Source organism: Trachypithecus francoisi, unplaced genomic scaffold, assembly GCF_009764315.1.
Source record: "Trachypithecus francoisi isolate TF-2019V2 unplaced genomic scaffold, Tfra_2.0 Lachesis_group4, whole genome shotgun sequence".
Lineage (NCBI taxonomy): Eukaryota > Metazoa > Chordata > Mammalia > Primates > Cercopithecidae > Trachypithecus > Trachypithecus francoisi.
The window spans coordinates 52,155,386-52,180,761 of NW_022681469.1; the positions used below are offsets into that span (position 1 = coordinate 52,155,386).

A 25,376-nucleotide genomic window follows, 5' to 3' on the forward strand; every position below is an offset into this window, starting at 1 on the left:
TGTAGAGGCAGCTTTTTTATAAGGCCAGTTTGATATTAATGGCAATTTTTGGTTAACAGATATTCTTACTTTGAAACGACTGCGTTTGAGTTTTTAAGCATTATTGTATTTTCCTCTGGTCTGTACTTATGTCACGTTCTTATTTCAGTATCCTAAGTTCATGTCCTTAGAGGATTAGGTGGTACTATCTCGTTAACTTCCACTCCCCTCTCTTTTGTATATCAGTTACTCTTGAATTGCGAAAATATTTTGCAGCCTATTTTATCAGTTTGAATTTTATTTTAACCCAGCAATGTTTAGTCTGACCTCTCTGTGTTTAATTTTTCAACTTTAGTTTACTATAGAGCAGTTATTTTTATAGAACATTGTGGTCTTTTCACTTGACATATTCTTTTCGATTTTCACTTGACATATTCTTTTCAGTTATTCTTTTTGTACTTAAGACTTAATGTTTATGCCAAAGCATTGGAACACATGAGATAGGATATGGACAAAAAAGAATGGCAAAATGATGATAATTGTTGAAACTCAGTAATGGGTACAAGGGACCATTTTCTCTTCTTTCATGATATTTTTACAATAAAATGTTACACACACACACACACACACACACATACACACATACACTCTTCCTGTTTAAAATAGCAGTTCTTTAGACTCTATATTTGCAGGCCAACCTTTATTTAAAAGTCACTGTTGATTGGGCAGGTTCATACCTTTAATCTTAGCACTTTGGGAGGCTGAGACAGGCAGATTGTTTGAACCCAGGAGTTCTAGACCAGCCTAGGCAACAAAGTGAGACCTTGTCCCTACAAAAAATAAAAAAAATTAGCTAGGTGTGATGGTGCATGCCTGTGGTCCCAGCTACATTGGAGGCTGATGTGAGAGGAAGTTGACCCTCAGTATCCTGAGGCTTGAGCCTGGAAAGTTGAGGCTACAAGGAGCTGTGTTTGTGCCATTGCATTCCAGCCTGGGTGACAGAACGAGACCCTGTGTTAAAATTTTTTTAAAAAAATCAATGTGGCAAATAGGATTTTTCTAGTAAATAATAAAATCTAATGGTAAGATGATAGAGTTTGATGATGCCCCAGATAAAAAATAGATTATCTTTCATATATTCTCTATACTTCAGTGATTTTTCCCCACCTTTTTATTTTAAAAAATTTTAAATTAGAGAAAGTTGAAAGAATAGTAAAATAAACACCCCTTACCCATAACCTAGATTTACCAGTTGTAAAACTTTTGCCATGTTTCTGTTATCTCCCTCTACAGATACCTTTACTAATTTTTTGCCTACCTGTTTTATCAATTATTTATAAAAGGATATAAAACTATTTGACATAATTGTAGATTTTCAAATTTCAGTCATTTTTATTTTTGCTACATTTATATCAAACTCTGTTGTTATGTGCAGACACACTTAGGATGTACCGGATGTATTAGTTTATTAGGGATGCTGTAACAAATTACCATAAATTTGGTGGCTTAAAACAACACAGATTTATTCTTTCACAAGTCTGGAGATTAGAAGTGTGAAATGAGTTTTAAGGGACTAAAATCAAAATGTCAGCAGAGCTGCTTCCTTCTGAAGGCAGGCTCTAAGATAGTTTTTTGTTTGTTTTTGTTTTGTTTTGTTTTGATTTGCTTTTTGGAGGTTGTCCACTTCCCTTGGTTCATGGCCCTGCATCATATCACCTTTTCTCCTCCTGCTTCCATTCTCCAGTGCCTTCTTCTGTCATCAGATCTCCCAATGCCTTATTTTATAAAATCACTTGTGATTTTATTAGGGCCTATCCAGGTAATCCAGGATAACCTCCCCATCTCAAGAACCATAGCATATCTGCACTGTTCCTTTTAGCATGTAAGGTAGCATTTCACAAATTCTGAGGATTAGGATGTTGGATATCCTTAGAGTACATTAATCTGCCTAGCACAGATGGCAGCACTTCCCAAATTGTTCTATAGATTCAGTGCAGTCCCTATCAGAATCCAAGTTGGTGTTTGCTGCAGAAATTGTAAAATGATCCCAAAATTCATACTGGAATGCAAGCAATCCAGAATAGCTAAAACAAATTCTAAAAAGAATAGCCAAAATCAACTTGAGAAAGAACACAGCTGGAGGACTTACATGTACTGATTTTAAAACTTAGTACAGAGCTGCAGTAATTCATACAGTCTGGTAATGGCATAAAGATAGATATGTAGATCAGTGGAATAGAATTGAGAGTCCAGAAATAAACTCTGACATTTATAGTTAATTAATTTTTAACAAGAATGTGAAGACAATGTAATTGGTAATGAATAGTCTTTTCAAAAAATTGTCCTGGGACAACTGGTATCTACATGCAAAAGAATGAATATATATCACTTCCTCATATCATGCAAAAAAGCAATTCAAAATGTATCATATACTTAAAGATCTAAAACCATACAATCTCTTAGAGAAAAACATGAGGAAATTATTGTGACCTTGGTTTCTGAGATTCAACAACAAAAGCACGAGTGACAAAAGGAAGTGAGATAAATTACACTTTATCAAAATTTAAAACTTTGCACATTGAAGGACGCTATCAAGAAAGTGAAAAGACAATCCACAGAATCAGAAAAGATGTTTGTAAATCATGTATCTGACACAGGGTATTTGCATACAAAGTATGTAAAGAACCCTTACAACTCAAAAAAGATGAATAACCCAACTGTATTAGTCCATTTTCAAGATGTTGATAAAGACATACCCAAGAGTAAGCAATCTACAAAAGTAAGAGGTTTAATGGACTCACAGTTCCATGTGGCTAGGGAGGCCTCATATCATGGTGAAAGGCATGTCTCACATGGCAGCAGATGAGAGAAGAGAACTTGTGCAGGGAAACTCCCCTTCATAAAACCATGAGATCTCATGAGACTTATTTCCTATCTATCACAGGAAAAACCCATCTCCATAATTCAGTTAACTCCCACCAGGTCCCTCTCACAACATGTGGGAATTTTGAGAGCTATAGTTCAAGATAAGATTTAAATAGGGACACAGCCAAACCATATCACCAACTGAAAACTGAGCAAAAGCCAGACACAGTCCTGTAGACCCTGCTACTTTGGAGGTTGAAACAGTAGGATTGCTTGAGCTCCCGGAGTTTGAGATCAGCCTGGGCAACACAGCAAGACCCCATCTCTTAAAAAAAAAAAACAAAACAAACTGGGCAAGGACTTGAATAGGCGTTTCTCCAGAGAAGATGTGCAAATGGCCAATGAGCACATGAAAAGGTGGTCAGTATCATTAGTCATTAGGAAAATGCAAATCAAACCACAATGATATACCACTTTACACCCCCAAGAATGACTAAAATTAAAAAGACATATGGTAACATTCTACTCCCTCTAAGCTGTCAGATCCATATTATGCTACTCTTCCAAGATGATATTTTATTTAGTTCCTTTGAAGGATGAAGTAAAATATGGTTGTTCCATAAAGATTCCCTATAGTAAGGGGCAGCTAAAATATTTTAGATTAAGTTTTAAGTGTACTCAGTAATATTCTCTTATTTAGTATCTTTCATTGTACAATAGATTTGTCACACACTCATTCTTGGCTTTTTTTAACAGCAGAGTGACAGGAAATGCTCATGTGGAATTGACATGGTGACCTCCATTTTATTTAGCAAAATATCTGATGCCCATGCTTCAAGCCAATGTAGTTTTTGTTCTACCTTCCTAACTCCTCTTTATAAGCATAATCATTCATTATGAAAATTATATTTAGTAGTTCAAGAGCTCTTAAGCTAAGAAAATATGAGAACTTGCTGGTAATATGCCAGTGAATGTTGTGTAGAAGATTAAAGAGCTTATCCTGCAGCTGCTCTGCATTGTGGAACCTTCATTGACTTCAGTTCTCAGTTAACTCATTTGGTCTATAGCTTCAGGCCTAAATTGGGGGTTCACTGAAGATAGAAAAAAATGAATATAACAGAGAGAAGACGTTTTAGTTTCCTAGGGCTACTGCAGCACATTACTACAAACTGAGTGCCTTAAAACAACAGAATTATTCTTACACAGTTCTGGAGGCTAGAAGTTTGAAGTAAAGGTGTTAACAGGGCCATACTCTCCCTGAAGGCTCTAGGGGAGGAATCCTTCTTTGCCTCCTGTAGCTTTTGGTGACTGTGGCAGTTCTTGTTGTTCCTTGGCTTATAAATGTGTCATTCCAATCTCTGCCTCTGTCTTCACATGGCCTTCTCCTAGGTCCCTGTGTCTTTACATGGCATTCTCCTCTCTGTGGCTGTGTCCAAATGTTCCTTATAAGATGTCTTATAAGGGCACCAGTTTAACTTTATTTTAACTTTATTTTAACTAGGATAGTAGCAGGAGGCAGACAAATTCTTAGCAGACAGGGGCAGGTCCCCGGTAAAACTCCACCTTCAAAACAAAGACAATTTAAAGCCTGAAAGCCAAGCTACGAGTCTTGGATTCTTGGATAAATCCATGTACTGGATTGAGAACCTCTCTTCCTGTTTGGTGTGCTTTCCTCTGATTGATCCCTACCCTTCACTTGTTTTACATATACCTACACTTTCCTAATTGGATTTTTATACTGTCGAGCCCACCTTTGAGTGGTGCCTTTGTTTTAGTCTTTTTTGCATACTCACAAACCAGTCAGCACGCACTTCCCATTCTGAGCCCGTAAAAGCTTTGGACCCAGCCACACTGAAGGAGAGACACCCGACTTTGAGTGGGGGACCACCCTCACATCCCCTCTCTGCTGAGAGCTGTCCTGTTGCTTAGTAACACTCTTCTCTACCCTTCTCACCCCTTGATGGTCAGTGTAATCTCATTCTTCTTGGATGCAGGACAAGAACTTGGGAACTGCTGAACGTGGGTATGAGCTGTAACATGGGTGGGCTGGGGCAGTCCCAGCCCAGCCACAGGCTGAGCTGGTGCACAAGCAAGGCACAGCCTAGTGGACTGAGTGGGCAGGGTGTCTCCTGTGGCAGGCCTGGGGCTGAGCGAGGCTTCAGTGGAGGCGTCACCAGCTGGAGGTGGTCCAGCTGGCAAAAGTCACCGAGAAAAATCCAGTGTCAACTGTATTACACCTGGGAAAACCCTGTTTCCAAGTAAAGTCACATTTATAGGTACTGATGGTTAAGACTTTAGTACAACCTTTTTTGCATAGTACAATTCAATCCATAACAGAAGAGTATATTTTTGTCCTAAAATGTATTTAACTCTCAAGTTGTGAAATAATTTGTGTGTGCAGTGTTTTCACAGGGAGCTAACATGAAGGGAATTTAGTGAAGAACAGTGAATAAGAAGAAATTATCAAGTTTGGGCCATGTAAATTTTGACGTATAGGAAAAGCCAAATCTCAGTTGCTAATCTCTAGTCACCTCTCTTGAAGTCCATGGTAGTTTGGAACCCTCCATTATTTTCCTTACCTCATGACCTCCTCTCCTTAACTGGACTCCAGTGTGGTCTATCTATATAGGCTTACTTTTGGAGAGAGGTCAGTAAAGTGTTTATGATCAGATAGATGAACAAGACCAGAGGAACTGATTTTTGTGGCCAGGTTTGTCAGATTGGCCCTTCACTGCTCTTGTGCAAACCTCGAAACCCGTACATCGAATAGTAGTCAGAGATTACTTGGGCTGCAACCACTGTCAGTTTCTTTAGGTACTTCATCTTTCTCCAGAACTCCAATTCCTTACTGGAGTTAGGGTTCCTAGTTGAGATCAATTGAATCTACTATACCTAATGTAAGTAGAAAAGATTTATTATAAGATTTTAGAATCTATAAAGAGAACAAAGTTTTACAGGTCCAGAGAATCAAACTTTGATCTGAATGCCCCAGACAGTTGAAACATACAGCTACACTATGGGGCCATTCTAGCAACAACACTGCAATGGGCAGAATGTTTATGTTTCCCCCAAATTCATATGTTGAAATCCTAACCTCCCTATTGTGATGATATTAGGAGGAAGGGCTTTTGAGAAGTTATTAGGTCATGATGATGGTGCCCTTATGAATGCTATTAGTATCCTTGAAAAAGGGATCCCAGAGAGCCCTCTTGCCCTCTTCTGCCATGTGAGGATACAGGCCTACAACCTAGAAGAGAGCCCTTACCAGAGGCTGACCACGTTGGTACCCTGATGTTGAACTTCCAACTTCTAGAATTGTGAGAAATAAGTTTCAGTTGTTTATACGCCACCCAGTTTATGGTACCTTGTTATAGTAGCCTGAACTAAGACAAAAACCATTTGCGTCACTTTCCAAATCCTGCCTTAGTAATTACGAACTTGGACTAGTTAATTAACTGCTGTGTGCCTCAGTTTGATCACCTGTAAAGTGGAGCAGATAAATGTATTAAATGAGTTGTATTAAATGAGTAATATACAGGCTCTTTTAACAGTGTCTGGACACATAGGGTCTGTAGTGCTCGAGCTGCTCTAACAAAGTACCACAAACTGGGTGGCTTAAATAACAGAAATGTGTTGTCTTACAATTCTGGAGGCTAAAGTCCAAAATCAGGATGTCAGTAAGTTTGCTTCCTTGTGAGGTCCATAAGGGAGAAGCTGTTCCATGCCTCTTCCCTAGCTTCTGGTTTGCTGACAGTCTTGGGAGTTCTTTGGCTTGTGGAAACTTTACCCCCGTCTCTGCCCTTGTCTTCACATGGCATTCTCCATGTGTGGGTATTGTTGTCCAACTTTCCTCCTTTTATAATATAAGATGCTAGTCATGCTGAATTAGGGGCAACAACCCTATGTTTAAATAAAGGCACATTTTGAGGTACTGGGAATTAGGGCTTCAACATACGAATTTTAGGGAGACACAGTTCAACACATAACACATAGTAAGCATTATATGAATGTTTATTATTATTGTTACTTCTGATGACTTACTGTGTTATCACCCCATGTAGTTCTTCTAACCTTTTACATCAGTGTATTGCATTTGTAATGTGTGGATTAGAGAGTAGATATTCTGAGTTAACTTTAAGCCCTTAACATTTGCACACCTTAGTAATTACCATTAATAATCTTCATGTTGTTTCTTCATAGTAAGGACTCTTCTGACTGTGGATATGTGACTCTCATAATACCTATATAATATTTCTTGTTTTTTTTTAGTAAAATTCAGATATAGAATAAAAAATTTGTCTAGAAGTTGTTATGGTATCATGTATGTGAAGATTCTGTGGTCATTAATTTTTATATAGTGGGAACTCTTCATAGGAGAGTAGGATATAAATAGATGTGTATCTTCGTCATCTTTTTTTTTTTTTGAGACAGAGTCTCACCCCTGTATTATTGCTTGTAGTGCTTTATACTATTTTAATAAGATCCCTTGTTGACCTGATTTTTAAAGGAGTAAACAAAGGGCTTCATTGGATTTATATGGATTTTATTTCTTTTACTATTGCATCTAAACCAGTATGAAGTAGTCACTGTGTTTTTCTAAGTGTGTTCCATGGGCTTTAGTCTTACTGGATCTTTTGAAAAATCTGAAGGGAAAAAAGGGGGATGGATGGTATCCTGTGGATAAATAGATGTGGGAAATGTTATATATTATATTCTTCTTTCGGGTGTTCATTGTGCACAGTAATGGTTTTGAGGAGTGCTATGGTAAGGTACCTACTTAATTTTGTGTTTACCCTAGGATTCCCTTAAGTTGTAACACCTATTGATACATTGCAAAGTCAGTGTCCACTAAGCTTTTAATTTTTTGGAGTGCCTGGACCTGAGTGAAGCAGACCCTCTAGTATCCATAATTAAGAATTATGTGATCATTTTTAGCTCTTTGGGAGCAAAACACTTTAATGTACATAAGGGTATTATTCAGGATTTGGGATAGAGGACAGACTAGTTTATAATTCTGTTTTCTGGTCTGTCAGAAAAGGCATAATGTAAATGTAGGATTGATATCTGTTTCCATCTTTATACAGTGCTTAGCATATAGGCATTTAATGGCTGTTTGAAACAGAAAATCCTTTTTGATGTCTTTCATAAGTATAGTGAAGAGGGAAAATGCTTTTTTCAGGAGTTGAATAAACCCCATAGCTCTGTTTGATATATTTCTTTTGCAGTTTTTCTTTTTTTCAAAAAACAAACAAACAAAAAATGGTTTTGTTGAGGTATAATTGGTATCGATAACCTGCACTTGTTGAAAGTATGTAACTTTATACATTTTTATTTATTTATAGGCCTAAGAAAGCATCAACATAATCAAGATAATAAACATATTTATCACTCCCAAAAGTTTCCATGTGAAACCTCCCTTCCACCCTTCTCTGAAAACCCTTCCACTCCCTAGGGAACCACTAACCTACATTTTTTATTTATTTTTTATTTGGAGACAGAGTCTCACTCTGTTGCCCAGGCTGGAGTGCAGTGGCATGATCTCAGCTCACTGCAACCTCTGTCTCCCAGATTCAAGTGATTCTCGTGTCTCAGCCTCCCGAGTAGCTGGTACTACAGGCACGCACCACCACACCCAGCTAATTTTTTGTATTTAAGTAGAGACGGGGTTTCATGATGTTGCCCAGGCTGGTCTCAAACTCGTGAGCTCAGGCAGTCCGCCAGCCTCAGCCTCCAGAAGTGTCAGCATTACGGGCGTGAGCCACCACGCTCAGTCTCACTAACCTACATTCTACCTTGCATTTTCTAGAAATGTTTTGCTATCTGTGTCATCTGTTCATTGTTTCTCGCATTCTTTTCATTATTTTTAAGTTTTACCTCATTTGTTGACTTGTTAGCTATAAATTCTTAGTTTGTTGTTATAGGGTTCATAGTAAACATCTCTAAATTATCAGTGTATATCTTCCTTGTGTTCCCAGAAGAAATTCCTCATAGTCATGGCATGTTATTCTTTTCATGTGTTGCAAGATTCTGTTTACTAATATTTTCTTGGTATTTTTGCATTTCTGCTCCTGAGGAGATTATTTTTTAGGTTATTAATTTTTTTAATTCATTTTTTGTAACGTCTTTGGTTTTTGTATTACGGTAATCAGATTTTCTAGTGTTTTGAAGATTTTCGTGTATATCTCTTGAGAGAATGTTCTGTAGCATTCTTTTTTTCCCTAGTTTTGGGAAGTGTTCCCTCTCTTATTGTATGGAATTAATTCCTTTTTTTCAGTGATAATGAAAACATCTGGGCCTGTAGATTTCTTATTCAGAACGTTTTAAACTACAAATTCAGTTCCCTTAATGTTATAGATCGACTCAGATAATCTTGTATTAGCTCTGGTCGTTTTGCTAAGTTGTTCAACTATTCATCGTTTTCCACTATGATACGCCTATGAGGTCCATAGTGATATCCTCTTTTTAATTCCTGTTACTGATACACTTGATTCTTCATCACATCCCTGCCTGATTAAGAAATTCAGACTAAAGTCTGTCTTTTACAAAAGCAAATATCAAAATATAAAACTGTGGTTTATAGAGGGTTATCTAGAAGACTTATGAACAGTAATCTGGAGAGGAAAGATGCCTTTTTTTGGTCCATTCAACAAATTTTGTATCTTTGAAATTAAATTGTATTGCAAAGATTAAGACTTATCACAACAACCACATTTGAACTGTTTCTGAAGCATCAGTCTTCTTGGCTACAGTCATTATCAGATATTCTACAAAGAACATAGCTACTAGAGAATACTGAGATAAATAACAAATTTAAATTAAGACAAAACAAAACAAACAACCATCAAATAACACCGAACAACATGAATGTTGTATGGTTATAAGGGTTATAATATTGACAGAAGTAATTTATCCAATCAAAAATGAGATTTGGGCTTTCCACACACTGAATAATGTTCCAGAAGTCAAAGAGAATAATGTTCCAGAAGTCACTTAAATCTAAGGTAGTCCAGTTTTTAAAAAATTGCTTTAAAGATATATCCACACACAGACACATGAACATACACAGAGTCATGGCTTTTTTTTTTTTTTTTTTAAGTTTCATTAAAGAAACCTTAGAGAACACAGAAGTTAGAGAAGAAAAGGTCATCAAAAACTCCAAGGACAACTACATATACATTTGATTTTCAGTTCATTATTCTAGATGCAAATAGTGTTTTATTTTTATTTATTTGTATTTTTAGTTTTGTTTCACTTTGTCTGAAATGGAGTCTTGCTCTGGTCACCCCAGGCTGAAGTACAGTGGCACAATCTCAGCTCACTGCAACCTCTGCTCCAGAGTTCAAGCGATTCTGCTGCCTCAGCCTCCTGAGTAGCTCGGATTACAGGTGCATGCCACCATGTCTGGCTAATTTTTATAGTTTTAGTAGTAGAGACAGGGTTTCACCATGTTGGCCTCAAGAAATAATATGTAAACAAATAACTTAAAAATCAACAAACTGGGAAAAATAGCAAATATGATAGGCAAACAGTGAATATTATTATATAATTAGTAATTTGTTTTCCTCCTTTTCCTCTTTGTTGGTGTTACTAGGAGATTACAAATCTTATTGATGTTTTCAAAGAGTCAACGTTTGGTTTGATTTTTCTCTCTTTTCCTGTTTTCAATTTCATTGATTTCTTCTTCTTGATTCTGTTCTAACTTTGGATTTATTTTACCTTTTTTGTAGTTTTTTGAGACAGGAGTTTGTGTTATTGATTTGAGACCTTTTCCTAATAACAAATTTTTTTCTTCTAAAAACACACTTAATATTATTAAATTCCTTCTGAACTGCTACGTTGGTTGCATCTTATAGATTTTGATTTTGTATGTTCATTTTCACTCAATTCAGAATTAAAATTTCTCAGAGATCCTTTGTGATCCCTTGATTGTTTAAAAATGTACTAATTTTCAAGATTTAGAAAATTTCCTAATTTGATTCCATTATGATCAAAGAACAATTTTTTTTTTTTTTTGAGACGGAGTTTCTTTCTGTCTCCTGGTCTGGAGTGCAGTGGCACAATCTCAGCTCACTGCAACCTTCCCATCCCCCGCCCTCTGGTTCAAGCAATTCTCTTGCTTCCGCTTCACCTGCCACTACGTGTGGCTTATTTTTTGTATTTTTGTAGAGATGGGGTTTCACCACATTGGCCAGTCTGGTCTTGAACTCCTGACCTCAAGTGATTGGCCTACCTTGGCCTCCCAAAGTGCTGGGATTACAGGCATGAGCCACTGTGCCTGGCCAAAGAACATACTTTGTATTATTTCAGTTCTTTTACATTTATAAAGTTTACTTTGTGACCCAGAACATGGTCTGTATTGGATAATGTTCTATGTGTAGTTGAACAGAATTTGTATTCTGTTTTTGCTTGGTGGAGTGCTCTGTAGATGTCAATTAGGCCTTTAGTTTATGGTGGTGGCCATTGTTTATATATCCCTACTGATTTTACGTAAACTAGGACATCTAAGGAGAGATATTGACAGTTATTTCTAGCTAGGTACTGATTGGAAGGTAGGCATTAAATAAAGGACCTGAAATGTCATTCTGTTGACGATGCGGGGATGAGGTTTCATTTAAATTCATGTTTCTAAGCTATAATATCATATCAACAGTACCACAGTTAGAAAGTCAGGAAAAAAGGAAAAATGGTGCCCAGAGGAACAGATAGACAATGTATTTTCTTTCCATTGGCTCTGAGCAATTTTTTGTGGTAGCAAAAACAGACACAGAGTGATACTTAGGAAAGGAAAACTAATTCTCATTTTTTATAGTAAGGTATTTTCCTTCCCCCTTTTGTGAGAGACACAAAAAAGAAGTAAGACTTTTGATTCTAAATTTCCATGAAACTTTGAAGAGCAAGAAAGATGAACATGCCCTGAGAAGTGCTTTAGACTTGAAATATAAAGATTCAGCTAAAGGGGTTTACTTAAGCCTGAGGCTATTCTGTGCATAGTTTATGTGATGGTATCAATTAATACTAGTTAGAAAAATACAAAGTTTAGGCTGGGCGCGGTGGCTCATGCCTGTAATCCCAGCACTTTGGGATGCCGAGACAGGCAGATCATAAGGTCAGGAGATCGAGACCATCCTGACTAACATAGTGAAACCCCATCTCTACTAAAAATACAAAAAAATTAGGCAGGTGTGGTTGCACACACCTGTAGTCCCAGCTACTTGGGAGGCTGAGACAGAAGAATCGCTTGAACCCGGAAGGCGGAGGTTGCAGTGAGCCAAGATCGCGCCACTGCACTCCAGCCTGAGCGACAGAGCAAGACTCCTTCTCAAAAAAAAAAACAAACAAATTTTAACCTGTGTTTGTTTTCTGTAATACCTGAACTCCTTAAGATGATCTCTACATGTTTTTCTGGGTCCTCTTTCTCCCTATCCCCATCAAAAGAATAATATCCTATTATGAAAATAATAACTAATAATAACTTACATGTTGTTTATGGTTTACAAAACGTGCTTCATGCATATTGTCTTACTTGATCCGCATAACCCTACTTGTTTAGCAACATAGGTTTTTTTTTTTTTTTTCGTCACAAGGATATTTATATTTAGTAAAGTTCAACAACCAAGTTATAGACACGTGGCAATCCACATATTGTAGAAATTGAAGCAAAAGCAACATAGGTTTTTTAATCTTCACTGTTTGAGTCTCAGAAAAGTTTAGTGATTTTTCTCAGGTAATAGAATTGAACATAATTAAAGCACAGGTGTTCTCATTTCTAGTTCTGTATCTTTCATATAATACTTGGTCTCTGAAAAGATGTACCTGTTTTCTGTAAAATTTTTGTAAGAAATAACTCTTAATTAAAATGCATTTTTACATATTTTGAAGATGTTTCAGTGAATATTTACTATTTCATTTTATGGAAAGATTAATTTCAAAGATTATTAAAAAGGTTTAATAGGTTTTCAAATACAGACTTATGGTTATCCTGTTATATGAACTTGTTATTTAATAGCCTTTGGTTATCTTCCCATTTAAAACTATAAACTCTTGGTCAGGCACAGTGGCTCATACCTATAATCCCAGCACTTTGGGAGTCCGAGGCGGACGGATCACGTGAGGTCAGGAGTTCGAGACTAGCCATGGTCAACAAGGTGAAACCCTGTCTCTACAAAAAATACAAAAATTAGCTGGCCATGGTGGTAGATGCCTGTAATCCCAGCTCCTCGGGAGGCTGAGACAGGAGAATCGCTTGAACCTGGGAGGTGGAGGTTACAGTGAGTTGTGAGTGCGCCTTTGCACTCCGACAAGAGTGAAACTCCGTCTCAAAAAAATAAATAAATAAATAAATTCTTTATGTGTTTTTGATGATATGCCTTTCTCTATTTCATTTGATATGCATACTTCCTCCATTCTCTTTTTCTTTTGATTTTATTTTTACTATTAGAAAAAAATAATCGGTGGTAAAATATTTTTTGTAATTTGTTCATTTTTTAAAGGTTAAGAAATTATTTTTAGTTGGAATAAGCATTATATTCGTTAAATTTTTTTCAATTATTGGTTTTATATATTGTGAGAAGCTTTTATTTATAATTTTTCTGTTCGTCTAATGTAGGCTATCATGTATTAAAATCTTACACATTTTAAGCCCACATTATTATGTTCTCTGTTCTCTATAAGCCATTTGCGTTTTTGTGCAAATACAACTTTAAAATTTTTGTCTTATGACTTTATTTTATTGTGTTTTCAATTATATTACACGTTATTAGCAATACTCTGCAATTATATGTGAAAAATTGTCTTTAAAATATTTTTCTTCAAAGACATGTTTTATCATAAGATTTAAGATATCTACTTAAGGCCGGGCGCGGTGGCTCAAGCCTGTAATCCCAGCACTTTGGGAGGCCGAGACGGGCGGATCACGAGGTCAGGAGATCGAGACCATCCTGGCTAACACGGTGAAACCCTGTCTCTACTAAAAATACAAAAAACTAGCCGGGCGAGGTGGCAGGCGCCTGTAGTCCCAGCTACTCGGGAGGCTGAGTCAGGAGAATGGCGGGAACCCGGGAGGCGGAGCTTGCAGTGAACTGAGATCCGGCCACTGCACTCCAGCCTGGGCGACAGAGCGAGACTCCGCCTCAAAAAAAAAAAAAAAAAAAAAAGATATCTACTTAAATATGATTAAAGTATTCCAAATATAGGCAGGCAGATCACCTGAGTTCAGGAGTTCAAGACCACCCTGGCCAACATGGTGAAACCCTGTCTCTACTAAAAATACAACAATTAGCTGGACATGGTGGCATGCATCTGTAATCCCAGCTACTCAGGAGGCTGAGGCAGCAGAATCGCTTGAACCCTGGAGGCGGAGGTTGCAGTGAGCAGAGATTGTGCCACTGTACTCCAGCCTGGAGTGACCAGAGCAAGACTCCATTTCAGACAAAACAAAACAAAACAAAACAAAGCAAAACTAAATATACAAATATAAAAACAAAACACTATTTGCATCTAGAATAATGAACTGAAAATCAAATGTATATGTAGTTGTCCTTGGAATTTTGGATGACTTTTTTCTAACTCTGTGTTCTCTAAGGTTTCTTTTATGAAACTTAAAAAAAAAGCCATGACAGTGTGTATGTTTATGTGTCTGTGTGTGGATGTATCTTTAAAGCAATTTTTTAAAAACTGGACTACCTTAGATTTAAGTGACTTCTGGAACATTATTCAGTATGTGGAAAGCCCAAATCTCATTTTTGATTGGATAAATTACTTCTGTATTATAACCCTACAACATTCACGTTGTTTGGTGTTATTTAATGGTGGTTTGTTTTGTTTTGTCTTAATTTAAATTTGTTATTTATCTCAGTATTCTCTAGTAGCTATGTTCTTTGTAGAATATCTGATAATGATTGTAGCCAAGAAGACTGATGCTTCAGAAACAGTTCAAATGTGGTTGTTGTGATAAATCTTAATCTTTGCAATATAATGTATTTTAATTTCAAAGATACAAAATTTGCTGAACGGATCAGAAAAAAGCTTCTTTCTAGATTACTGTTCTTAAGTCTTCTAGATAACCCTCTATAAACCACAGTTTTATATTTTGATATTTGCTTTTGTAAAAGACAGACTTTAGTCTGAATTTCTTAATCAGTCAGGGATGTGATGAAGAATCAAGTGTGTGGAGCTTTTTAGATAATTTTATGATTGTGTTCTGAGAATGGCCTCAAATAATATGTAAACAAATAACTTAAAAATCAACAAACTGGGAAAATACTCATAGCAAATATAGGCAAACAGGGAATATTGTCATATAATTAATACAAAGTTTTTTAAGACAAAAAGGGATCAAAAATTATATAGAAATTCTCAAGAGGAAATATAGTTAGTAAACAGTATTCAGCTTCATAACTTAAAAAATCAGATTAGACTATCAATAAGAACATATTTCCTATATAGAAGCATATATAATATTCAAAAACAGTGGTAATATCCAGTGCCATCTGTGGTTCAATTATACCCATAGATTATTGGAAAAAGCATACAAAGTAGTATAGCCATTTTGAAAAGTAGTTTGATAATTTGTATCAAGAAGCTAAAGTGTTACTTTGATCCAGTAATTGTCTTTGATTCTCTCCCAAGAAAATAATTCTGGATATTGAAAATCTTTATAAGGATGTTTAAAGTAGTCATTTGTGATAACAAATATTCCATCTCAAACTGAAGGTTAAGTAAATTTTGGTCATTAGTTTGATGAAATATTGGGAGCTGTCAAAAATTGATATTTTTATAAGGACTGTTTTAGGGTAGGTAAGTGTATGTAACATTAAGTTAATAAAGGAGATATTGTAAATAAGTATAACTACAAATAATAAGAGCAAAACAATTCATGGGTAAAATTTTAAAAGGATGGATTTAAAAAGAATATGGTAGACATTTACTTTTAAGCTCAATCAAGGTTTTAAGTATTTTAGAAACATCTGAAGGTTGCTTCTGAGACATATATTTGTATGGTGCTCTTTATAAAGTTGGTGTGTAGGAGGGAGCCACTTTTGTTGGTGACTGTAGCCAGCTGCCCAGACCCTGTACATCAGTTTTTCCTTTCTCTGCACTTTCTCACATAAATATCCAGGAGGAGGATATATGCTATTGTTCTGTTACTTGAGAATTTGGAGATTCATGAATTTGTGAGATACTGCTGTGCAAATTCCAGTGCTCCACTGGCCAGTGATTGCCTCTGTGTTATGGGGTTATATAATTTCCCCTCTTTCTAACATTTCTCTGACTTCTAAAATGTCTTTAATGAACATGGTATTATCTTAAAAGCTTTTATGCAGTTACCAGTTAATAATCTTTGCATTAAACTCTTCTCCCTGAGGTAATATATTCTGCTCTTCCTATAATGTCCCATCTGCTGTTAATCCCATCCGGACATTATACATTTTAACTGACTTGTCTTACTTTATTATCCATGTCTATTTGACATGGTCAGTCTATTTTGATGGGGAACATATGAAATACACTTAGAGTAAATGTTGTGAAGTCCTTGTCTAAAAGTGTTATACTCTGTGCCATTGGTTCATACTTAGTATTTAATGGGAAAATATACAAATGCAAAAACACATTTTTAACATATAGAAGTTATAATACTGCCCATTAAATTTAAGAATTAGTGTATTAAAGTAACATAGTATCTGCTACTTTTGCTAATATTTCCAAATGTTGTTAATGTTTCTGTGTATCCCAAATAATATATCGTTTAGTCTTATATTTCTCAGTATGAATTACCTGTTGCTGTGTGTGTTTTCTAGAACTTGTTCTTGTTCCTTAACATCGTGTTATTGAGATTCATTGTTATTGATATTTATACCATATGTATATACCTGTCATTTGTTTACTTTTACTCCTCTATAGTAGTACTTTGGATGAATATATTACACATTTTTTTTCTTTTTTTGATGGTTATTTGGGTTTTCAGCTTTGTTTTTAAAAGTGCTACTAGGAACATTCTTATACATGTCTTCTGATACACATGTATAAAAACATCTCTGTGGTATGTGCCTAGGAATGGAATATTTTGGTCATGGGGGATACATATATGAAACCTTATCAGATAGTCCCATATTGTTTTCCAAACTGGGTTTTACTAACTTACAATGTTGCTAGTTATATATACACACATATATACATATGTGTGTGTATATTATACATATACATATATACATTTGTGCACATGTACATATATCCCTATGTATGTGTGTTACTGTTGCAGTGAACACAGTAATAAATGCCTTCCTGCTCAGATATATTCACCTTTTTCTTCTTTTTAAAAATTATTATTTATTCCCAGAAGCAGAATCATTGATTTAGAGGATGTGATTTTTTTTTTTTTTTTTTTTTTTTAGTAGGCTAGCCACCTTATTTTAATTTTTGGTATTATTTTTCTTAACTTCTGTTTACTTTTTAAAATTTAGTTTTATTTATTATGAAAGTTGTACATGTGTAATATGCTCAAATAGCTCTATAAGGTTTTTTAAAAATGGCAATGCTCTGCCCTCTTCCTGGCCTCATTTACTCTTTCTCAGAGGCAAACTTTTCAGTCTTTTTCAGCTAATTATTTTAGTATTTGCCTCCATATCTGTAAATAATCTGCTTATATTTATACTTCTTAATTTTTAACTTCTTTGACTCCCCATTATGGAGCGTGAAGATTTACCCTCCTCATTTCTTTCAACTTCCAGCACCAACCCAATTTCTTATTTATTTATTTATTTATTTATTATTATTATTATTTTTATTATACTTTAAGTTCTAGGGTACATGTACATAACGTGCAGGTTTGTTACATATGTATACTTGTGCCATGTTGGTGTGCTGCACCCATCAACTCGTCAGCACCCATCAATTCATCATTTTTATCATGTATAACTCCCCAATGCAATCCCTCCTCCCTCCCCCCTCCCCATGATAGGCCCCAGTGTGTGATGTTCCCCTTCCCGAGTCCAAGTGATCTCATTGTTCAATTCCCACCTATGAGTGAGAACATGCGGTGTTTGGTTTTCTGTTCTTGTGATAGTTTGCTAAGAATGATGGTTTCCAGCTGCATCCATGTCCCTACAAAGGACGCAAACTCATCCTTTTTTATGGCTGCATAGTATTCCATGGTGTATATGTGCCACATTTTCTTAATCCAGTCTGTCATAGATGGGCATTTGGGTTGATTCCAAGTCTTTGCTATTGTGAATAGTGCCACAATAAACATACGTGTGCATGTGTCTTTGTAGTAGAATAATTTATAATCCTTTGGGTATATACCCAGTAGTGGGATGGCTGGGTCATATGGTACATCTAGTTCTAGATCCTTGAGGAATCGCCATACTGTTTTCCACAATGGTTGAACTAGTTTACAGTCCCACCAACAGTGTAAAAGTGTTCCTGTTTCTCCACATCCTCTCCAACACCTGTTGTTTCCTGACTTTTTAATGATTGCCGTTCTAACTGGTGTGAGATGGTATCTCATTGTGGTTTTGATTTGCATTTCTCTGATGGCGAGTGATGATGAGCATTTTTTCATGTGTCTGTTGGCTGTATGAATGTCTTCTTTTGAGAAATGTCTGTTCATATCCTTTGCCCACTTTTGATGGGGTTGTTTTTTTTCTTGTCTATTTGTTTGAGTTCTTTGTAGATTCTGGATATTAGCCCTTTGTCAGATGAGTAGATTGCAAAAATTTTCTCCCATTCTGTAGGTTGCCTGTTCACTCTGATGGTAGTTTCTTTTGCTGTGCGGAAGCTCTTTAGTCTAATCAGATCCCATGTGTCAATTTTTGCTTTTGCTGCCGTTGCTTTTGGTGTTTTAGACATGAAGTCCTTGCCCATGCCTATGTCCTGAATGGTACTACCTAGGTTTTCTTCTAGGTTTTTATGGTATTAGGTCTAACATTTAAGTCTCTAATCCATCTTGAATTAATCTTCGTATAAGGAGTAAGGAAAGGATCCAGTTTCAGCTTTCTACTTATGGCTAGCCAATTTTCCCAGCACCATTTATTAAATAGGGAATCCTTTCCCCATTTCTTGTTTCTCTCAGGTTTGTCAAAGATCAGATGGCTGTAGATGTGTGGTATTATTTCTGAGGACTCTGTTCTATTCCATTGGTCTATATCTCTGTTTTGGTAGCAGTACCATGCTGTTTTGGTTACTGTAGCCTTGTAGTATAGTTTGAAGTCAGGTAGCGTGATGCCTCCAGCTTTGTCCTTTTGACTTAGGATTGTCTTGGCAATGCGGACTCTTTTTTGGTTCCATATGAACTTTAAAGCAGTTTTTTCCAATTCTGTGAAGAAACTCATTGGTAGCTTAATGGGGATGGCATTGAATCTATAAATTACCTTGGGCAGTATGGCCATTTTCACGATATTGATTCTTTGTATCCATGAGCATGGTATATTCTTCCATTTGTTTGTGTCCTCTTTTATTTCACTGAGCAGTGGTTTGTAGTTCTCCTTGAAGAGGTCCTTTACATCCCTTGTCAGTTGGATTCCTAGGTATTTTATTCTCTTTGAAGCAATTGTGAATGGAAGTTCATTCATGATTTGGCTCTCTGTTTGTCTGTTACTGGTGTATAAGAATGCTTGTGATTTTTGCACATTAATTTTGTATCCTGAGACTTTGCTGAAGTTGCTTATCAGCTTAAGGAGATTTTGGGCTGAGACAATGGGGTTTTCTAAATATCCAATCATGTCATCTGCAAACAGGGACAATTTGACTTCTTCTTTTCCTAACTGGATACCCTTTATTTCTTTCTCTTGCCTGATTGCCCTAGCCAGAACTTCCAACACTATGTCCCAATTTCATACGTGCTTTCCTCATTCATCTGGTTTCTTCTAAATAAATAATTTAGTGCTAACATTATTGTGAAACATAAGTGCATAGCTGAATTCTTAGCAAACTATAGTTGTACTTCTTTTTGTTTTCTTTTAAACAAAGGAGGAGACTAGTAAAAGAAGGGACAGTGGGCTAGGTGCGGCGGCTCACGCCTGTAGTCCCAGCACTTTGGGAGGCCGAGGCGGGTGGATCACGAGGTTAGGAGATCAAGACCATCCTGGACAAAATGGTGAAACCCCATCTCTAGTAAAATACAAAAAATTAGCCAGGCACGGTGGCACTCACTTGTAGTCCCAGCTACCCGGGAGGCTGAGGCAGGGGAATCACTTTGAACCCAGGGGGCAGAGGTTGCAGTTTGCTGAGATTGTGCCACTGTATTCCAGCCTGGCAACAGAGCAAGACTGAGACTCAAAAAAAAAAAAAAAAAAAAAGAAAAAAAAAGAAGGGACAGTGAGGATTTTGGAATCAGTAAAGACATTATCTGTTGCAAAATAGGAGAACATGTTAGTCCGTGTGAAGCCAGAGGTTCATGAATGGAAGGACAACTATAATAAACTGGAATATACCAAAATGTTTATTCTGATAGCCATGTGTACTATTGACTAGAATATTGGAAGCCTAATGAAATGACTGATGTGCTTGAACTCCCTTTTATCTAATCTAGTAGATTAAATTTTTCTCATGTTAAGTACACCAAGAGATGATTAATATATTTCTTTTCCACTAAAAGCACTAGTCTCATAGTTTTCTCCTAAGGAGATGATAAATACTTAAATTCAAATAGATCAATTTCATTTCCTGCTACATTGTTGTGGTATATGAAGGGATCCAACAGGTATTTGTATTAAGTGGCTAGGAAGTTAATTTTGGTTGTGCACTCCACATTTATTAAGGTTTAATTGTCATGATGTGAGTAATGCTGCCATATTTCACAGTTTGGCATTATATATATTTTTTAAAATTTACATATTTTTAAAAGTTAAACTAGTTATTTAATACTTTCTTTGTTCTAACCTGGGCAAATTTTATGAAGAGTTATATCTGTTATGATTTTTACATTTTTACCCTTTCAGTGAGCAAATTGGAAGAATATTGGAGGAATACTCACTCTTTGAATATAAGCTCTTGTCTTTCAAGGTTCTTCCGATTGGCCTGGGATTATCTACTGAAAAGACTGTGTCAGAAAGACCAGGATTTAAATTCTGCTTTACCAGTTATTAGCCAAGTGAATTTGTTCAGATTACTTAAATTCTTCGGGTTTTAGTATCTCCATCTAGGTATGATGATATTTCTAGCAAGATTGTTTAGAAAATTACAAGTAACAGAGGCATTAAGGTAATATATACCTTGTATCTAGCTTAATGTATTATACATGCTACATTTTTTTAAATGCTAGTCATTGTTATTAGAATCATCATCATCATTTTGTTCTTGGCTCCAGTCTTTAGATGTGCTTGACAAAGAGCAGACGTATAAAAACTTGTACACTGATAGTGATTGTATGCATCAGATAAATGGGAGAGGAAAATTTAGTATCATAATCCCTCTGTTCTTCTGTGGTGAGGGCCAGACACTGGGGGTTGTTACAACATTTCTCTTCTTTTTTTTTTTTTTTTTTCCTCTGTTGCTGCATGTCTCTTACTGAAAAGCAGGTTTGTGGAATAGTTAGTAACTAAAATAATATAGACTTTTCTCCCTCCAAGCTGTTAGAGCCCTTTGCACTGCAAATCTAGCATGTTGTTTGGTTACTTCTTAAGGTTAGTGATTGTAAATGTGGTTTGGATAACTGGGGAGGTGGGAGCTGGTGGTGGTTATACAGTGTGGTGAAGGCCTCTTTTTTGCTTTTAAAAATACTGGGGCCCAGCTACTCAAGAGGTCAAGATGGGAGGATCACTTGAGGCTGGGAGTTTGAGACCAGCCTGAACAACATAGTGAGACCCTGTCTCTTAAAAAAAAAAAAAAGGGCCGGGCGCGGTGGCTCAAGCCTGTAATCCCAGCACTTTGGGAGGCCGAGACGGGCGGATCACGAGGTCAGGAGATCGAGACCATCCTGGCTAACATGGTGAAACCCCGTCTCTACTAAAAAAAAAAAAAAGATACAAAAAACTAGCCGGGCGAGGTGGCGGGCGCCTGTAGTCCCAGCTACTCGGGAGGCTGAGGCGGGAGAATGGCGTAAACCCGGGAGGCGGAGCTTGCAGTGAGCTGAGATCCGGCCACTGCACTCCAGCCTGGGCGACAGAGAATAGTTGGACGTGATGCCAGGTACTGGTAGTACCAGCTACTTGGGAGGCTAAGGTGGGAGGACTGCTAGAGCCCAGGAGCTTGAGACTATAGTGAAATATAATCACATGTGTAGCAATCCACTACACTCCAGCCTGGGCAGTGTATTGAGACTCCTTCATCTCTTAAAAACAACAACAGCAGCAGCAAAAAAAACTGTAGTTGCATCTTGAGAATTTTCTGAAAATATGAGAATATTTATTTACTTTAAAATACTAAATTTAACACTTTTAAATGTGATCTCTTGATATTTCCTTAAACTTGTAATAATCATCGTTCTATTCTTGTCTTACCAAATCTGTCTTATTTGGAGCATTTAACGCCAGCATAAATTACTTATTAAATAGAAAATATTTGGGAAACTGTATTTTTTAAAATATGGATTTTGAAAGGCAACCCTGTTTAATAGCCTTTTTTTTTGAGAAGTTATATGTATTTTAATACCTTGATATTTATTCAGTATTGAAATATTTGAATGTGTGTGTTTTTGTTTTAAACAGATTATCTTTCTCAAGGAATAGATCTTTCTGGAATAGAAGTGATAGAAAATGACCTACTTTTTATTGCAAGAGCCCGACTTGAAGTGGAAAATCAAGCTAAGCGCCTACTAGAGCAGGGTTTGGAGACTCAGGTAATAAAAATAAGACTTTTTAAATGTGAAAAATGTGTCATAATAGAGGTGAACATTTGACTTTGAGTTCAAAAAAGTAATGTATGTCTTCATTTTATCACTGAGAAAGTATGTCTGCAATTTAAATCAGAGAATAGGTCATAGTTAAGGGAAATTTTAATATATGTTCAGTATATTTAATTTAAAAATAGACCTAATGTTTCTAATGTATAATGTATATAACATGAAATGTATTTTTTATGATGTGCATATATAGATAGATAGATAGCTGACCATGCCTGCTTTATCTAAAGCGTGGTTCCTCATTTAAGCCTTTCAACAACCCAGTAAGATTGGTATTATTGTTAATTTATTTTACAGTTGAAGGAACAGAACTTAAATAAGTTGTTGAAAATCACATAGCTAGTAAATTAGTTTGGATTCAAATTTTAATCACTCTAGTCCCAGAACTTTTCAGTCTTAATCATTATGCCATAATTTAAAAAATTTTTGACTTGACATTTCTCCTAAGGTATCATTTTCCTGATGCTTAATTTTCTGAATTAGAAGAAATTCAAAGGTATTGATGTATTAGATTCAACAACTTAGAATTAGATCTTAAATCTACCCTTGTATTATACCCAGGTGTTTTCTCCATTCGTATTGGGCTCCAAAATAATTATTAATACTTAGAGTTTTTTCATATCTTCTAAACCAGGAATTTCATTTTGTGCATTTATATTGGGCAGAAATAATGTTATTAATGTGCTGTTCTTTAAGTAGCCTCTAAATCAGGAAGGTACTTGACTTCTGATTCCTAAATAGTTGTAATTTTTAAAATATAACTGAATCAGGTAGTTATTCTTTTAAAATTGAATATCATATGCAAAATGAAAAGTGGACAAATCATAAACTTTCATATAGAATGAATACCACAGTGTGAACATAGCCGTGAAATCAAAACCCAGGTCAGAAATGGGACATTACCAGTACTCCTAGAGTTTCTTTGCCCTCTCTCACAATTTTTGCTCTCTTCTGTCTTCCCCAAAGATAATTATTATTCTAACTTCTAACATTAGAGATTACTTTTAGTTGTTTGGTCAATTATGTTTTAACTCTAGGTCTCCGTATAAGGATGGAACTCTTATACTGTTTAAAAAAAAATAGAGTATTTCTCTCCATTAAATAGAAGATATCTTGTTTTAGATCCTCAAAAGAGAAGGAAAAGATAACTCTATTAATCAAACATTTTGCCCTGAATTTCAAAAGAAGAAAGGGCAGTTGCCTTCCTAAAGAAGTGGCCTCTGGGTTTGACTTTGTAGCCCTCCATCCTATATGAATTATGCCTTTTTTTGGGATTTTATACAGGGGACTTATTTTCTATAACATACTGTCATCTTCCTCATACGGTTGCTTTTATCTCCTAATCCTTTTGTGTCTGCCATCTCTAGGACTTCAGCAGTACTGTTTTCTCTCCATTCTAAATCCCATCATCGTGGATGTTACCAATACCTATGGAGACGGTTATTCTCATACATTGGGCTCACAGTAGTTTGACATCTACTAGCCCAAACTTGAGTCTAGTGCCCTTCCCTTCCATCCTATTTCAGTATCTTTCCCTCCTTATTAACGTTGAATATTGTCATTAGCATTTGGTCTAAGTCTCCAGTGTCTCTTCCTTTGACTATAGATTCCTATTTTTTCTGCCCTCCCACTCCCTTGTTCCCGTTATAACTCATAATTCTTTTATTAACCTAAAACATCAATCTCTTGGCCGGGCACAGTGGCTCACATCTGTAATCCCAGCACTTTGGGAGGCCGAGGCAGGCAGATCACCTAAGGTTGGGAGTTCGAGACCAGCCTAACCAACATGGAGAAACCCCATCTCTACTAAAAATACAAAATTAGCCAGGGGTTGTGGTGCACTCCTGTAATCCCAGCTACTCGGGAGGCTGAGGCAGGAAAATTGCTTAAATCTGGGAGCCAGAGGTTGTGGGGAGCCGAGATCTTGCCATTGCCCTCCAGCCTGTGCAACAAGAGCAAAACTCCATCTCAAAAACAAAACAAAACAAAACCATCAGTCCGTTAAGTCATCTATAGCATAAATGCCTTTACTACTCGATGGTTTTCTACTCTGTCAACCTCATATCTGTCCCCTTCTCTGACTCTACTTATTTTTTTATATTAAATTGATCAAAGATGTGTCTCTTCAACTATTCACCTAACTAACGATTCTCAAACTTCACCATGCATCAGAATTGATGGGAGGACTGGTTAAACACAGACAGCTGAGCCCAATACCCAGAATTTCTGATTCAGTACATCTGGTACCAAGAACCATTGCTCTTGATGATACCCTCAAATTCTCTCACCCTTGCCTTTCTACTACTCCTGCACAGCAAAATGCCATCTGTGGACCATGCAACATTTATTCCTATTTTACTTCTATGCCTAGGCTTGTCATTGCCCTTAAAAAACAAAAACAAAACAAAACAAAACAGACAACTGTAAGATTGATGTAACCAAAATTTATGATTCTGAGATGCAGCTGGGTTTCAATTACTTTTTTTTTGTAGGTTATTACATCTTTATTGTTTTAATTTTTTATTATCCTTTAAGTTCTAGGATACATGTGGACAACGTGCAGGTTTGTTACATATGTATACTTGTGCCATGTTGGTGTGCTGCACCCATTAACTGGTCATTTACATTAGGTATATCTCCTAATGCTATCCCTTCCCGCTCCCCCTACCCCACAACAGGCCCCAGTGTGTGATGT

The 25,376-nt window shown here is 36.3% G+C and overlaps 1 protein-coding gene across 3 annotated transcripts in view; it reads left to right on the forward strand.

Moving 5' to 3' along the window:
* COG5 (component of oligomeric golgi complex 5) overlaps positions 1-25,376 on the forward strand; it is a 378,471-nt gene that overhangs the window by 135,290 nt on the left and 217,805 nt on the right. For all 3 annotated transcript variants that reach the window (XM_033195062.1, XM_033195061.1, XM_033195063.1), the window contains one exon: positions 22,488-22,618. In XM_033195062.1, the coding sequence (XP_033050953.1) occupies positions 22,488-22,618 (131 nt within the window). The remainder of the gene's footprint in view (positions 1-22,487; positions 22,619-25,376) is intronic.